Source organism: Orycteropus afer, unplaced genomic scaffold, assembly GCF_000298275.1.
Source record: "Orycteropus afer afer isolate SDZICR_OR568_19922 unplaced genomic scaffold, OryAfe1.0 scaffold00083, whole genome shotgun sequence".
Taxonomy (NCBI): domain Eukaryota; kingdom Metazoa; phylum Chordata; class Mammalia; order Tubulidentata; family Orycteropodidae; genus Orycteropus; species Orycteropus afer.
The window spans coordinates 2,628,581-2,646,353 of record NW_006921670.1 but is presented as its reverse complement, the minus strand read 5'-3'; the positions used below and the strand labels follow the sequence as shown (position 1 = coordinate 2,646,353).

The window sequence follows — 17,773 nt, the reverse complement described above, 5'->3', positions numbered from 1 at the left end:
AGCAACCGGCCACAGTCTCTTCTGTACCATTTTCTACACTAGACCTGCTTGGCACCACAGGGAATCCCCACCCAGTGACATTCCAACCAGCATCAGCCAGCAGTTACGGCCAACCCTGCTGATTGTCACAAGCAGGGCCTTGGGGTCCACTGGCACTGGCCATGATAGTAAGCCATGTCCGGGCCCATTGGCACTGTCCTTGATAGTAAGCCATGTCTTGGTCCGCTGGCACTGTCTATGATAGTAAGCTATGTCCAGGTCCCTTGGCACTGTCCTTGATAGTAAGCCATGTCCGGGTCCACTGGCACTGTCCGTGATAGTAAGCCATGTCTTTGTCCACTGGCGCTGTCCGTGATAGTAAGCCATTTCCTGGAAAGAGAAGGAAACTCCTTTCCACAGATCTGCTTGGGCCTTGTAAATGATATTTCAAAGGAGTCCCATGCACTTGGAGTCCATGAGCCAATGGGCTATGCAAAGACATGTAAACATTTCAGGACTGGTTTCTGTTCATATCCTATTCTGGTGCTTAGGAACAGGGACCCATGCTGATGCCCAAGGGTAAAAAGCCCCACGTCCTTTAAGGAAGGGAGCAGGCCTGACCCTGATGCCCAGTAAGGGGCAACCCTAGGCTTTTTGTTTTTCTTGCTTTTATTCCTTTTTGTTGTTGGCCTTGTGCTGGGTTTGTTTACAAAAGATGTATTTTGTTTAACCAAACATTAAAAATGGAAAACTCCATACATAAATCTCCTTGTCTGAGTTAAATATGTAAAAAAGAGAAATAATAAATGTTATGATGCTGCTTTAAAGAGTTCACTACCATAAGAAGTCATCTCAGAGGCTTTTTGTGCTTTGATCATATCTCTCACCTGAAAAATCCAAAATACTTTTCCTTTGTTTGTGAAAAACCCCTGGGTCATTTTTTTTGTTTACTTTTTGTTACAAAAATGAATCCTGACAAGTTTGAAGACTCCGACTCCATCTACAAGTCAACTCTAACAGCTCTGGTTGGTGACTAGTTTTTCCTGGGTTAACAAGTAGAAGATCATGTATCTGAATGAATTGTCCCAGGACCCGGGTATACAGCATGGTTCTGTGGTTGGACCATCTGGGTTTAAAATCCAGTTCAGCACATATTGTGTGGCCTTACGCAGATGACTTGCTCTTTCTCTGGCCGTCTCCTCCTCTGTAAAATAGGACTACTGTTGTTATGTGCCACTGAGTCAGACCTGACTCATAGGGACCCCTCCTTGGGTTTCTGAGGCGGTATCACTACGGAAGTAGATTGGCCTACCTAAACTGTATTGTCCTAAATAAGCCACATAGTGATACTGCTTTGGAAACCCAAGGAGGGGTCGCTACGAGTAGGGCTCGACTCCATGGAATATAACAACAAATAAGCCACATAAAAGCTTAGTGCTATTATTGGCACAATACTCAATACTAATTAGTGTAAAATAGATTACAACACTGAAAGACAGGGCTACAGCCAAATTCATCAATGGCTCCCCTCAACAATTTTGAACTGAGTCACAGCATACTTCTGTTGGCAACTCTTTCCCCCACCCCAAGATGAGAAGTCAGTATTATCCATTGTACCCTATAAGTATTTTATAATTGTACATTGTCACTATAGACTACATGTACATGGATCCAACCCTTTGTTTCAGGCTAATGGACCTAAGAGGAGCTCTGGTGGCATAGTGTCCAAGGCGTATATAACTGCTAACCAGAAGGCTGGTAGTTCAAATCCACCAGACACTCCTTGGAAGATCAGGCAACCTACTTAACGTAGTGATGCTGCCTTGGAAACTTAAGGAGGGGTCACTATGAGTCATGTCCGACTCGACAGCAAACACCAAGAAAAAAAAATGCCTGGTGGTATAATGGTTAAAGCAGTTGGCTGCTAACAAAAAGGTCGGCAGTTTAAACCTACCAGCTGCTCCATGGGAGGATGAAAAATGAGGCAGTCCACTTCCATAGAGATTGACAGCTTTGGAAACCTTCTGTGGCAGTTCTGTCTGTCCTATGAGAATTGATAATGGCAGTGAGTTTTTCTGGTTTGGCCAAAAATGAATTTTATTTTGAAGATTTTACTTCTGGAAACAACTAGGGCCTCAGGGCCAACTGTGTTAAGACAGTGGTGCGAGCTTGAGTGAGAAGAAACATGAGGCGCCTCAGGTATTTGCCTCAAGAATGCTCTGTGAACTAAAAGTGGCAGGAGCTGCTCTGAGCGACGTTGAGGAAAGTACAAGTACGTGGGTGACTTTCAGTTGGAATCTTTTTTAATATTTAAATACAAAAAGTGAGCACTGACTTTTTTTTTTTTTTTTAACATACACACATAAATCCAGGTCTAACAGCCAAAATGCAGAAAAGAGATGAGCTGCTGCTCTGCCCTTAAGTCTCCACCCTGTGGTCAAGGCTGCTGTTGGCCTGCCCGCCTCCCTGGCACACACAGATGCACAGCTCTTTACAGTATGCTGCTTTACATTACAGCTCTTCGGCATTTTGTCTGTTTCACTGTGCACGCCCCTCCCCAACAGTTCCATTCTAAAAAGAAAAGTTGTTAATGGTCAGGGGTCCATCCCTCCCACTGGCATCAGTTCCCGCAATGGGAGGGGAGGGGTCTTCCAGAACAACTAGGAGCAATTTAGTGAGGAGGGTGGTGTACAGTATGACAGCAGAACTAGGACAGTGGAGGGCACAGCCGCAAGTTGGGAGCCTCTGAGAATGTAGGCAGCATTTTCCCCACTAGATTTAGATCAATCAATGTGCCAAAGTTTAAAAAATAAAATCCACATAACCAGCAGTTCAAACGCTACTGAATTTCCAACTTCTCCCACCAAGACAGCTCAAACACAGCAGTAACTAGATCTTTCCAGGAAGTGAAGGTAGAGCCCCTGGCATTCCTCCTGACAGCCCTGTGTTGGGTCCTAGAAGTATCTGTGAAAGAAAAGGAGTGGAGTTGAGGGACTTCACAGGCCTGGGGATCTCAATGACACCACGCTGGATGGGGTAGACAGCATCTGAGAACACAGGTGGGAGCACTGCCCCAATCCCAACCCCCCACGCTCAGCCCACGCCCCCCCAGGTCCTGGAGAAATGCACATGGAGTGTCTCCCCCACGGGCAAAAGAGCCGGGTTCCGGGCTCACCTGACGCTGCTGCAGCTGCTGCTGTTGCTCCATTTGCAACTTCTCAGTCTCGAAGACAACAGGAAGAACCAGGATCATAAAGGAAGTGGTCCCGATCCATAAGGCTGCCCTGGAAAACCTGCAGAGGAGGGCAGCACAATGGAGAAACAAAACCGGTAGCCAAGCCTCTTGCACCCTACATACGCCAATGTTTCTGCTAAGATACTCCTTCCCCAAACCCACAACCTTGTACCATACTCCTGCCAGAAACGGGAGAAGTTCCGGGAGCTGTGTGTCTAGTGACAGTAGTTTAACATTCTCCTGTATTTTTGTACTTACAAAGCTGCTCGTACATTGATCAGCTCAGATAATCCGCAATGATCTTTACAATCTGGCCCCCCCTGCCAGGTAGGAATCACCACTTTACAGAAGAGAAAACTGAGATGCAGAAAGGTTAAGGTACCACCAGTCCAAGGTCACTCAGTGATGTGGGTGGCAGGCCGGCGTCGAGCCGAGCTCTGCTTCCTATGCCCGTGTTCTTCCACAGCACCAGTCACCCCATCCATACCCAATGTCGTTGCCCTTGTCCCTTACCTGTACATTTTTTGAGCCACAAAGAGGGAGAGATCAAAAGTGGCTCCGGCCGCGGACCGGACCCTCTCCGGGAACATCTCCGTCAGACCCCAGAGTCTCTCCGACAGGGTCTCATCTAGCTGTGGAGGAGGCGCGGGTCTTGGCCGAAGCAGCGGCATCCACCCCTCGGCCCCGGGGGAGCCCTAACCCCGCCTCCCGGAGAAGCCGCCTCTGATCCGACCGCTCCCGGCTCAGCGACGCGCCTTCCCGGATCCTGCAACACGCGGAACCCACACGCCCAGGCGGACCGGCTCCCCGCCCGTCCCCGTCTCGCAGTCCCGCGAAGACCCAGTACCTCCTCGTCATCGTCCTCTTCCAGCTCTTCCTCAGTCTTCTCGGCGTCGCCTTTCGGGAGCAATTCGTCTGGGGATAGTGGCACCCCAGGGCCTGCGGCAGCGGCAGCAGCGGCCATGGTTGTCGGGGACACCGGAAGCGGACGAGAGGAGACGACACTAGCGCGATGCGCGGACAGACCTGCCCTTCCGGGAACCGAGATGGGGCGGGACGACTTGGGAGAGAGCGGCGCCCTCTGGATGGGAGGTCTTCAAACTCCTATTGTCCCATAACGTCAGCGGCTGAATCCCTGAAGGGACTTTCCTTATCTTGCCCAATGTTTCTATGAGTCAAAATCAATTACACGGCACACAACAAGAAATTGCGGGGTCCGTCCTTAAGTAATTCTGTTCAGTGGGTTTAGGGTGGGTACAAAAATCTGCTTTTCAACAAACTTACGAGAATCATGCTTTGACAAACATTGATGCCATTTCATTTTCCTGAGCTGTGTGTTTTTTGGTAGGAATACCTTAGAGATTTGGAAGTTTTTCAGTCTTTTAAGGAGTCCATGTGGTGCAATGGTTAAGCGTTCAGCTGCTAACTGAAAGGTGGGAGGTTCGAATCCATTGGTGGCTCCGCAGGAGGGAAAAAAACAGCCTGGCGATCTGCTCCTGTGACTATTAGCCTAGGAAACCCTATGGGGCAGTTCTACTCTGCCACGTGGGGTTGCTATGAGTGGAGACCCACTCAAGCTCTTGGGAAAAGGAGTAAGCAGTCCAATGTACTATAAGGTAAGCACCAACACTTATTAATGAGCTCTGGTGGCATAGTGCCAAAGGCATGACTGCTAAGCAGAAGGCTGGCGGTTCCAATGCACCAGCCACTCCTGGGAAGAAGGCTGGGCAATCTACTTCCATTGTGATATCGCCTCAGAAACCCAAGGAGGGGTCGCTATGAGTCAGAACCAACTTGATGGCAGTCAGTTTAGTTGTTTTGGTAACACTCAAGTACTGAAGTATCAGGCAAGGAGCTGTGGTTGCACACTGGGTACGGCATTTGGCTACTAATCAAAAGGTGGGCAGTTCAAACCCATCAGCTGCTGTGGGAGAGGAAGATGAGGCAGTCTACTCCTGTAAAGATTTACGGCCTTGAAAATGGGGTCGCTATGACTTGAAATGGGCTTGATGGCAGTTAAGCTTTTGGGTTTTAAGTATCAAGCACTTTCTAAGTGTGGGGGTGTGTATGATGCTCTTTTACCCTCCACAGCCCACCAAGGTAGGTACTATCACCCGTTTCAGATGAGACCATTGAGGCCCAGCATAGGTCACTGCAAGTATCTCTGGAGGAGGTGGATCTCTGGAAGGGTGTTTGCTGGCCCCAAAGCATGTTTCTGGTACAATGTTATTAGGTGTTAGCTCATGGCCTTTACCAAAAGTCACATAATATCATGTACTTTCCCAACAGACATTACCTGTAATTTAACATTTTGCCTATAACTCACTGCCATCGAGTCAGATCCAACTCATAACGACCCCTCCCTGGGTTTCCGAGGCAGTATCACTACGGAAGTAGATTGCCCAACCTTCCTTCCAAGGAGTGGCTGGTGGGCTTGAACTGCCAGCCTTCTGGTTAGCAGTCAAGTGCCTTAGGCACTACGCCACCAAAGCTCCCTTATGCTACCAGAGCTCCCTATTTTGCCTGTAGATGGATAGAAATGTTTCTTTTTCTAATGCCCCCAAGTTGGTGACGTACACCTTTACCCAACTGACCATGGGATCAGAGAATCTCAGGATTTGCCAGTCCAAATCCTTATCAGATGGGTGAAGACAGTAAGGAGTCTAGGCAGAAGAGAGACTACTTTTGAGGAGGGGGGAGGGGTAATATTTGAAAAGGGGCTTCTAGGGGGCTGATAAAGTCCTATTTCTTGACCTGGGTGGTATCTCCATGGAAATGTTCATTTTGGGTAATTCATCAAGCTGTGCACTTACAAATTATGCTCTTTTTCGCATGTGTTAAATTTAAGATTTGTTTTGTTTTTTGGCCCTTCTTGTTTTCCAACATAGGCCACCCCAGTCCCTCAGCCACCACCAGGTCTGCGTCAGTCCCAGCGTCCCAGCTCCCTGAGGAGGAGGGCAGGGAAGTCTGGGCACAGAGTGTCTATTTCTGTTCCAGGTCAGCCTCTGCCATGGCCCAGGATGGTGGAACATTCTTCCTCAAGGGCGACACTTCCCCACAACCGTGGGATTCTGTCTTTACGTGGAGCAACGGGAGCTTGGACTTAAGGCTCCAATTGTTTCTTCAAGAACCGAAACTTCTTTTTTTCACTTATTTTGGTGACAAAGAGATTTGTTTCACGCCATTTAATAAAAAAGAAGTAGACAAGAAAGCGCAAAAAAACAGTGTTGTCACGGGACTGGTCCTTGCTGAGATGCTGGACCAGAGGAGGTTTTGGGTTTGGGGAAGGGGTATTCTTTAATGCTGGGAGAGGGGCCTGGGGGGCTGAGAACCAGGGTAATGCCCTCCAAGGCCTCCTGCTACACCTCAAGCACCATCAGGGGGGATACAATGAACTCCAGCTGCTTCTGCCAATGGGGTCTGCCCAGTGAGGTTAAAGCTGAAAAGCACTTGAAGGCTAAGCATCACCCCGGACATCCCTGATGTCTGGTTTACAGGTTGGCACCCTACACAGTGTAGCGGGAACACACTTCTAATTGTTGCCCAGGCTAGGATCTTGCTTCTTCCTTACGTTGTCACCTTCCTATTGCCAACACAAATGGCCCCATTATAAGATACTCTCTCCCACTAGTTTGGCTTGGAAAAAAAAAAAACAACCTTCGGCCATATCCTCCTCCTCTGGTCAGTGGGTTTCTCCCCGCTCTCCTAACGAGTCTCTTTGGGGTCTTCACTTCCTCCTCCGGCTGACACTCTTCAGTTCATCCAGTTCCTTCTCCATCAGGTGGGATTCGGCAGTGGTCTCCGAGAGCTGAAAGCAAAGCAGCAGGCCACTGTGAAGAAGGACGTTTCTGGGCTGTGTTTTGAGTCAAGGCCTTCTGGTGCTCCTCTAGCACTGGTGGCCTCCGCAAAGTAGAAGCCCTTTGTCACTGGGCAGAGTGTGACCACCGATGACCCAGGGCCACAGCCCATGAGGAACATTCACAGTCTACCCCCCAAACATTTCTGACCATCTCTTATTGCTGGCCCTGAATTGAGGAGGCCTCAGAGGGTGATGCAGACAGAGGCTGGTGATTCTAGAACAAAAGGACTACAGTGGAAGCGGCTTGTGGGCCACAGCTCACATCACTGCTGTGAAGTGATTAGGAAAAGCAAATGCTTGACAAACAATGCCCCTTTCTCACTGGGACCTTTCAGTGGACTTCAGAGTAGAAGGCAGAGGATGCTAGAGAGAGGGATGGAGAGACATCAAGTCGAAGCCAGCTTCCTGGGAGCCGGACTGGCCTTACCTGTATTAACTCATTCATTCCCCATCTAACATTCCCACAGAGCAGATACTACTGTGTCCATTTTATTGCTGAAGAAACAAAGTCACAGAGCGGTGAAGTACTTGCCTGAAGTCACACAGTCAGTTCGTGGAGGAGCTAGGCTAGGCACCCAGGTAGCTTAAGTTCCAGAGCAAATGCTCCTAACCGTGACAGCATATGATCCCCTGCCTCTCCCCACCTCAGCATGAGCCTCCAGGCCCAACGCAGGCTGCTGGGTTTTTGAAAGCTTCAAGAAAACACCATGTGGGGGGTGGGAGTGCATGGGAGGGAAGGACACAGGAAAGAGGTAACTGACAAGGAGGAAGCGGAAAGAGAGCTGTTACACTGCGGTCAACGTCATCAGACAAAATGTGTATGAACTGCTGTATGGAAAATGAATTTGCTCTGTAAACTTTCACCCAAAACACAATAAAGCTTAAAAGGAAAAAGAAACCACCATGACCGCATAAATGCAGGGCATGCCCCTGTGCAGGTCTGTACCCGTTACAGACTCATGTCCCCTTGGCATGGGACACCTCCAGGTCTCGAGCAGATGGTTCCATCTCCCTGGATTTCCCTCCTCCCAACCACCTTTCCTTCCTTTATCCTTTAAACTCAGCTCAAATATTCTTCCTCTGTGGAGCCCTTGGCTTGTCAGAGTTTAGTTCTCTAGGCTTGCACCAGACCCGGTGCAGACTCTAATTGCCCTGTCTTCCTCCCTGCTTGTGGTGGTTATGTCTGTGTGTCAACTTGGCTGGGCCTGGTTGAGTGGCTGGGCAGCTGGGTGTAGTTTTTCCCCATGATAAAATTGGTAATTAACTCCATAGTGGAATGTATTGGAGCAGCTCAGTAGCTGCCTTAGCGATGTGGTCTGCTTCCCATAGATAGCGGCTTTGGGAATAGTTTCTAGCTCATGGCACGTTTGAACCTTGCATGTAGCCGTGTCGTTGTTCAGCAGTCTGCCATGCTCTGCCGACTTTGGGACTTTCAATGGACTTGAATTAATGGCCTGCCCATGTGGTTTGGTAACATCGGGACTGTGCCTTTTTACTCGTCAACCTTGGGTTTGTCAATCTTGGCAGCTAGCAGCTGTCTGAGTGAAGAAACGCCTCTAGTTCCAATGGGCCAGGAGCAGGAGGCAGAGATGAAGCCCAAGGTTGAGGGGTTTTCACCCAGCTCCTAGAGCTTGGCACTTTGAACTTGGACTTAAAGCCTCCAGACTGTAAGAGAATAAAGTCTGGTTTGTTCAGACGTGCGATTTGTGGTATATTTCTGTCAGAACAGCACTAGGTAACCAGAACAGCCCTAGACTGTGAGCCCTGGAAGGCAGGACTATGACATAGCTATCTCTGTGTCACTGGGTACAGGGTACAGTGCCTGGGCAAACTGGCATTCAAGAGATTCTAGGGGCATGAAATGACTCGAGGTGGGGCCTCCCCTGAGGGAGCCCAGGTGTCCCTCGCAGCCCCTCCTCACCATGTCTAGCAAGATGTCCACTTTCAGCCGCAACAAGTTGTTCTCCTCTTCCAGCTGCTGGTTCCGCCTGCGAAGGCGCTGGGCCTCTCTCAGGTCCACACCTGCACTAATCCCGGTGTCTGCGGGAAGGCAAGAACCGCAAGTTACCAAGGTGATTTCATGCCACAGGCTGGTTTGACAAAAAGGCAGGAAATAGAGCCCACCTGCTATCCACTGGCCATTCTCAAACTTGAGGCTTTGCCCTGCCAGGTTCATGGTGGGCGTTCCATAGTCGAGGCCCAGCTCAACCTCCCGGGTGGACCGGTCTAGCTGTGGGGAGACACCATGTGACAGCTTCTGAGGCCCAGAACGTGGGCTCTGTCCCCAGCTCCTCTTCTGTTAACTCTATGACCCCAACAACTCATTTCTTTTCTCGAATCATTAGTTTGCAATTGAGTCATTTTTTTAAAAAAGGTCAGGAAATCAGATTCATGCACAGCAACGTTCAAACTGAGAGAAGAAATGTACCACTTCATACACCACACGTTAAAGCACGATACATACTGAGATTGTACAGTGGATTGTCTTTCATCTACTGGACACGTAGTTTAAGGCATCCCAGTATAACTTTTAAAAAGTAAAATATCCTTTTGACCGTACTAAGCCCAAGTCATCACTTGCTTAGTATGAAACTCCATGTGCAGTGGATAGGGCACAGAATCCCGCAGCCCACCAGACAGCAGCTGTTGTTTTTTAATGTGCGATGACAATTTACATATTCCTCGACCCAACTCAGTGACCACACCTGAATCAGGACTAGATACTAGGGATACAGAGCCCAGGAGGGCTGCCCACCAGGAGCTTTCACTCCTCCAGCTGAGACCCGAGCATCTCAACAGGGGGTCCTTCAGGTACATGAGGCCTATAAAGCCTTCTCCAACCATCTGACTTCAAATGAGAAGACCCTTCCCACCACTCTACACACCCCACCCCAGGCCTGTGCTTTGCACACTTATCTCTGTAACACTTACCACTGTTGGATACACAGTTACTTGTTATTTAATATGTAGACATATTGGAATAGACAGATGTTCTGTCTCCTTCCACTAACATATATGCTTCATGAATGCAGGGATTTGGTTGATTGATTTCTTTTCCTCTCCTCTCCTTCATGCACTTCTCTATACCCCGTACCTCTATACCCTGTAAGAGTGCTTGGCACATAGCAAGTTGTTAATCACTAAGTCTTGAATTGATGAACAGGGAAAAGCATGATGGGGAGAGGGACTAGCAAGCACAAAGGTGGGAAAGTGTGAGCTTATGTGGCTGAAGCATGAGGTGTAGAGGGCAAGGTCAGGAAGCAGAGCTGTGAGGGGCCGTAGAGGCTGCACTCAAGGTCAAGGCCCTTGTCCTGAAGTAATGCGAAACTAATACGATGCTGAGTGCATTTCCTCCCACTGTGGGGCTGTGTGAAGCACTGCAGGGAGGAGGGCTGCCTTTGTGCTGCTTTCAGCTCTCTGTGGTCAGGACACCGGATGTCCCAGAGGGACCAGCAGGCGCATCTGCATCCCTGTTGCTTGGCAGGGAGGCAAGGAAGCCTCGGGGCCTATAAACCAAAAACCAAACCCACCACCAGAGTCGATTCTGACTCACAGAGACTCTGTAGGACAGAGTAGAACTGCTCCACAGGGTTTCCAAGGTTGTGGATCTTTACTGAAGCAGTCTCATCTTTCTCCCGCAGAGAGCCTATTGGGTTTGAACTGCTGGCCTTTTGGTTAACAGCCTTATGGCCTGACCACTGCACCACCAGAGCTCCTGCAGGGCTTGCAAGTTCCAGAAATCAACAGCCTGGGCCTCTGCTTGACCTGTTTCACTGGAAGCCCACCTGGCCATGGCGGGCATGATGTCACTAGGGACAAGAGACAATGGACTCAAAGACCCAAAGGCCTAGGTGACTGGTCCACCCTGACACCCTGCTGCTCCACCCCACTCCCTTCTCTGAAGGACTTGCTCTGCCCCAAAACGCCAGGAAACCAGGCTCCATGCCTCGTTGGCTCACAATGACAGCCTGGGTGTGTGAGAGCCACAAGAACAGATAGGATTACAGTGCAGATTAAAAACCCAGTATGTCATCACAGATGCTCCAAAGACTTCAGCAGAAAGGTGAATGTGGCTGTGTATATGGGGTCTGTGTGTCAGTGTGCACATCAAGGGGTGGGGGGAGGGGAGCCATCTTCCAACTGGGCGTGGGAACTGATTCGTGTGGGGTCTCACTTAAACCTTACAGTTTGTAAAATTCAGAGATGACATGTTCACGTAGATAGGGGGTTGCACTGGAAGGCTCTTGCCATTATCCAGGGCCTTGCCATTGCTCCACACACTGCTGGGGCAGCTCTTTTGAAAATGCCTCTGAAGCCATGGGGTATTCTCTCAAAGGCCATTAATGAAGGCAAATGGTCATCCTTTGAGAACACATGTGACCCCTGGAAGTGACTAAAATTAATTCCTGGCTAAATCTTGGGAATAAGGTCAAAGTCAAATTGGATAATACTGTTTTGGGCCAAAAACCACAAGGAAATTGACTCTTCAGTTCCCAAACAAGAATGCAGAAAGTCATCGCAACAGCAATGACATGAGTTAAAAGGCTGCCTCGAGGCCCACCCCGTCCAGCAGGGACCAGGCCTGAGGGGCAAGCATGCCACCCACTGTGTGGACCTAGTCCCGACATTCACAGAGCCATTTGTGACCAGGCCTGAGGGGCAGGCATGCCACCCACTGTGTGGACCCAGTCCCGACACAGAGCCATTTGGGACCAGGCCTGAGGGGCAGGCATGTCACCCACCACGCGGACCCCAGTCTTGACACTCACAGAGTGCAGGTTGGAGAGAGATGCTGACTTCCGCGGAGGCGTCTTCTTCGGACTGAACGTGTTCCCAAAGAGAGGCATCTTTGGTCCAATGAAAGGGAGGCCAATCACTGCTCCGTTCTTCTGCGTCAGAAAAAGTCAGCAATGGAAAATTCGGGTCAGTGACCTTATGCCATCGTCCTCAACCCACAGAGACATACATTTGCCTGGCCTGCTTCACTGGATGCCTGACCTGGCCACAGCAGGGCTGCCCCCACCATGTGACTGGGGACAGGAGACAATGGGCTCACAGACCCAAAGGCCCGGGTGAATGCTGAGGGCAAACTATTACCATCTTGATGATAGCTCCCGTGTGCTGGACACCCACTGAGTGCCAGGTGGCCTGCTAAGACCTGGACATGCAATATCTCATTTCATTCTCACGCGACCCTGTGATTAGTGCCTATTATGACTCCAATTTGACAGGTGAGATTTAGAAAGACGGAGGTCCTCGGTGGGAGATGGGTTTGAACCCAGGCCTGTCTGGCTCTCCGGTCTGTGAACCACTATAGTCCAGGGCCTAACCTACCTGCCTTAAGTTCTGTCATAAGCTGGCATCACCAGGTTTGCGGTCTAGAGTAGTCAAGGCAGTCCCTCCTATTCCCGCAAACCGTCAGAATTACACCTGCAGCAACAGCCTACACCAACACCGTTTTAAAGAAACGAAGCTTCATGACACTTCACTCCAGCCTGGTGGGAGTGTCCCTCACTTGGTGTGCATGTCAGAAGGCCGCCTGTCCTGTCTGGTGAGCTATCTGGAGGAAAGGGGACGGTTCACAACGTGGCGGAGCTGATGATGGCATCCTCACCTGCACATCTGCTTTCAGCACAGTGCTGTTGTTGTTGTTGTTAAGTGCCGTTGAGTCACTTCCGACTCATAGCGACCCCATGCACAGCAGAATGAAACACTGCCCGATCCCGCGCCAGCCCCACAATCCCTGCTATACTTGAGCCCATCATCGCAGCCACCGTGTCAATCCATCTCGTTGAAGGCCTCCCCCTCTTTCGTCGACCCTCCACCCTACCAAGCATGACATCCTTCTCCAGGGAGTGGTCCCTTCTGACAACATGACCAAAATAGGTGAGATGAAGTCTAGCCATTCTTGATTCCAAGGAGCATTCTGGCTGCACTTCCTCCAGGACAGATCCGTTAGTTCTTTTAGCAGTCCATGGTACTTTCAGCATTCTCTGCCAGCACCACAACTCAAAAGCATCAACTCTTCTTCGGTCCTCCCTATTCATTGTCCAGCTCTCCCATGCATACGAGGCAATTGGAAATATCATGGCTTGTGTCAGGCGCACCTTAGTCCTCAAGGAGATATCCTTGCTCCTCAGCACTTGAAACAGTTCCTTCGCAGTTGACTTTCCCAATGCTGCATGTTGTCTAATGTCCTGACTGCTGCTTCCATTGGCATCAATTGTAGAACCAAGCAACGTGAATTCCTTGACAACCTATCTTCTCTCCATTTATTGTGATGCTGCTCATTGGTCCAGTTGTGAGGACTTTTGTTTTCTTTATATTGAGACGTAATCCATACTGCAGACTGTATTCTTCAACAGCAGAGTGCAACCCACTGTAATTCATGGAGCCCACTTAAGTGACTTACTTACATCACCCAGTTTTTCTTGGGCAGTGTGGGGAGGTAAAAGTTTTATGCAGGTATAACATACCTACAGAAAAGTACACAGATGCTAAGTATGGCTTGAGGAGTTTACTACGCACACACACGCACACACAAGCACACACACCCTGCAGACCCACTCTCCAGATCAGGACGCACAACATTTCAGCACTCTACAAGCCTTGCCTAAGAACCTTCTATCCACGGACCCTACAATAGGTTCTCGTTTGCTTCTGGCTTCTTTCACGCAATAGCATGTTTGTGAGTTTCGTTTTTTGTCTCTGCCTTGCTGTATATTTCATTGCATAAACATATCACAATTTATTTATCCATTCTATTGATGAGGGATGTTTGGATTGTTTTCAGGTCTCAGCTATTTTAAATAGTGCTGCTATGGACATGATTAGACATGTATTTCAGCACACACACATATGTGTTCCTGGTCCTATTTGTAAGGGTGGAAGTGTTTGCCATCAGGTGTTCATATATGCAGATTTAGCAGATTCTGCCAAGTAGTCTCCCAAAGTAAACGGCTGTACTCCTACCAGCAGTGGGCTGAAGATTCTGTTGCTCGCTATCCTTGCTAACATTTAGTATTTTCTGTCTTTTCCTTTTTTCCATTCTGGCAGGTGTGCAGTGGTATTGTATTATATGTTTAATTTGCTTTTCCCTAATAATAACATTGAATATCTTTCCCAATACTTATCTGACATCTGAAAACCCTCTTTTTGATATATTCAAGTATTTTGTCATTTTTCTATTTGGCTGCCTTTTTCTTATTGATTTGTAATGGTTCTTTATGTATGTTGGATATGAGTCCTATGTTAGATGTATGTATAGCTCTGAAAAATATCTCTTCCCAATCTGGGCTTACCATTTCTCTTCCTTATTGGTTTCTTTTGATTAAATATGTTTTTAATTTTAATTAAATCTAATATATCAATGGTTTATACTATTTTTGTGTTCTATTTAAGATATTTTTGTCAACTGAAGATCATGATATTATCATATATTAACTTTTAGATATTTTGTTATTTTAACTTACACATTTAGGGCTAGATTCATCTGAAATTAATTTTTATATATTGTGTGAGATAGAGGTCAGGGTTCATTTTTTCCCACCTATTACACAATTTTAACTTATAATACAGAAGTAACTTAAAAACAAACAAACAAACTATACTTTGTCTTCGAGATGCCCTTAGCTAATCTTGTACATCAGTGATAGGATGATATCCATCTATCTACAAGGAAGACCAGTTAATACAACTATTATTCAAACTTATGCACCAATCATACATTTCAACTAATCTTGAAATGTACAAGAGCAGTTTCAGAGGCTCTTCTGACACCCATTTGGGTCTTGTCTTTCTTTTTTGTTAATTATTTTTGCTTTCTTCATGTATGATGGCCTTGATGTCATCCTACAACTCGGCCGGTCTTTGGTCACTAGTGTTCAATATGTCAAATCCATTCTTTTTAATTAATTAATTAATTTTCAATTCTATTCTTGAGGCAGTCTCTAAATTCAGCTGGGATATACTCAAGGCCGTTGCTTGAACAATTTCTCTCAGAAAGATCAGCACAAGGCTGGTCCCCATGAAGTAGAGGTTAAAGATGTCCAAATGTCCAAACTACCGTGCCACTCCATCATTTCAGACATTAACTATTACTCCTCTTCCTCCTCCCAGTAATTTTCCCCATTTTAGGGTTCTGTATTTCTCTGTAATGCCTCACAGAACTCACAGATGCCCAAGGGATCACCTCACGTAGTAGTGGTGGAGGCTGGCAGGCTGGCAAGTCCCAGGTCTGTGAGTGGGTCTGTAGGATCCTCCCAGTTCTCGGGGTTTGATGAACCTTGATCAGCAGATCAGATGACGGCTGCTGTCCCAAATCCAGGGGTGAGATGAGGATGAGCCAAAACACAAAACCGGAGCAAGAAGAGGGTGAACCTTCCCAGGAGATTCATAGGTATACCCTCAAGGAAGCTAAACATGGTGATTTGAATTATACCCTCCAGCAAGGCAGGACTCAAGATACATTACACCTGTGTTTCTCCAACAGAAATAACCTAAGTGGACGGCTTTAACAATCAGCAGCTCAAGGCAAATCCCACCACAGAGCCAATTGCCAGTCATTATAAGGAACGACTACTACCAGCTGCCCTGCCAAGTTGACACCCGACCTTAACTACCACACTACCCCAAACAGGCATGGATAATAGGATTTACAATACATCACAGAATGGAGGACAATGGCTAGAAGGGCCACATCAAGCAATTCACCGCAGCCGTATTTTGGCTATAATGGACTTAAAACAATTTTTTTTTTCAGCTTTAACTTGAACTTTCACATAAGCGATTGTCTATTCTTTGTTGGCCCCTGGCCTTGTTCTGACTGATGATACTGAGTTCTCCATCACCTCTCTACACAGATGTACTTGATTTGACTCCTTATATATTCCACCTGGCGAGATCCATGTGTATAGCTGCTGTTTATGCTGTTGGAAAAAAGTATGTGCGGTGAGTAAGTTGGTGGTCTTGCAAAATTCTATCTTGCAATCCCTGGTGTTGTTTCTATCACCAAAGCCATGTTTTCCAACCACTGATCATTCTTCTTTATTTCTAACTTTCTCATTCCAATCACCAGTAATTATCAACACATCTTGATTGCATGTTTGATCAATTTAGCATACAGAGTTGGTAAAAATCTTTGATTTCTTCATCTTGGGCATTAGTGGTTGGTGCGTAAGTTTAAATAATAGTTGTATTAACTGGTCTTCCTTGTAGATAGATGGATATTACCCTATCACTGACAGCATTGTACTACAGATCTTAAAACATTCTTTTTGACGAAAAACAGGACACCATTCCTCTTCAGTTTGTCATTGCTAGCATAGTAGACCATATGACCGTCTGATTCACATTGGCCAAAAAACAGTCCATTTCAGTTCACCAGTGCCTAGGATATCAATCTTTATGTGTTCCATTCTATTTCTGATGACTTCCAATTTTGCTAGATTCATATTTTGTACATTCCATGTTGTGATTACTAATGGATGTCTGCAGCTGTTTCTTCTCATTTTCAATTGTGGCACATCAGTAAATTAAGGCCTCAAGAGCTTACTGCATCCACATCATTATGGGTGACTCTATTTTGAGGAGGCAGTTCTTCCCAGTCATATTTGGAGTACTTTCCACACTGAGGGGCTCAATTTCCAGTGCACTATCAGACAGTGTTCCACTGCTGTCCATAAGGTTTTCACTGGCCAAGACTTTTCAGAACTAGATCACCAGGTCTTTCTTCCTAGTCTGTCTCAGTCAGGAAGCTCCACTGAAACCTGTCTGCAGTGGGTGAATTTGCTAGTATTTGAAATACTGGGGCATAGCTTCTAGCATCACAACAACATGCAGGCCACTAAATTACAACAAACTAATAAACAAGGGTCAGCATACAGACAATCTATCGGTATGCTGAGCAGAAATCTGAAAAACTGGACTATATAAAGAATGTGGCATCAGGATCGGAGGAAGATTCATTAATAACATATGAAAAGCAGATGATACAACCTTGCTTGCTATAAGTGAAGATGACTTGAAACATGCCAAAGGGGCAGAGAGGCCACATCCTCTGACCTTCTCTAACTGTACAAGAGGAAGACAGAATCACCATCAATAGTCCAAGGCCTATTCCTGTGAGGCCAGACATGCTGCCTCTCTCCAGCCCTTTCATCAACCCTGACACCAACCGTTCCTCCCACAGCACTCACCACCTTTCTGCTGGGCTCGATAATTCACTGCAGTGGCCACACAGAACTCACAGATTATGGAGTTTATCAGAGAAGCACCAGGCAATTCAAGTTTAGGAAAAACACTCAGTCTCTCCCAGCTTGCCATCTCTCAGTCAACAGTCTCTCTAAGCCACTTTCCCAGCAATGCCCGTCTCTTGGTGTCTCTCTCAGCAATGCGTGTTTCTCAGTGTCTCTTTCTCAGCAGCGCATGTCTCTCCAGAGTACGTTTCTCTCAGCAGCATGTCTTTCTCAGCCAGCAGTCAGAGAGTCTTCCTCTGCCTCTAGGAGGCCTCCTTTTGAGCCCAGCAGAGTGGCCAAACTAACCAATCATAACATCAGAATTCTAAGCACCTGAGAGAGAGCGAACTTCCCAGAACATTGCTTTTTTGCCACTCACAACAGAAATACCCCAGGTGGATAACTTTAACAATCAGGAGCTCCTCATGTGCTCAGGGCAAATTCCACCTCGGAGTTTATGGCTAG

General features: G+C 47.4%; 2 protein-coding genes across 2 annotated transcripts; both read right to left on the bottom strand.

Annotated features, from left to right (window-relative positions):
- Positions 1-2,868: 2,868 nt before the first annotated feature.
- TOMM22 (translocase of outer mitochondrial membrane 22) lies at positions 2,869-4,178 on the bottom strand. The gene is made up of 4 exons (XM_007941672.2): positions 4,062-4,178; positions 3,728-3,846; positions 3,155-3,272; positions 2,869-2,943 (listed from the first exon to the last, which is right to left on the bottom strand). The coding sequence occupies exons 1-4, from the start codon at positions 4,176-4,178 to the stop codon at positions 2,869-2,871; spliced, it is 429 nt and encodes a 142-aa protein (XP_007939863.1).
- A 2,763-nt stretch (positions 4,179-6,941) lies between these two features.
- Positions 6,942-11,920, bottom strand: CBY1 (chibby family member 1, beta catenin antagonist). The gene is made up of 4 exons (XM_007941671.2): positions 11,843-11,920; positions 9,198-9,303; positions 8,995-9,113; positions 6,942-7,022 (listed from the first exon to the last, which is right to left on the bottom strand). The coding sequence occupies exons 1-4, from the start codon at positions 11,918-11,920 to the stop codon at positions 6,942-6,944; spliced, it is 384 nt and encodes a 127-aa protein (XP_007939862.1).
- Positions 11,921-17,773: the final 5,853 nt, after the last annotated feature.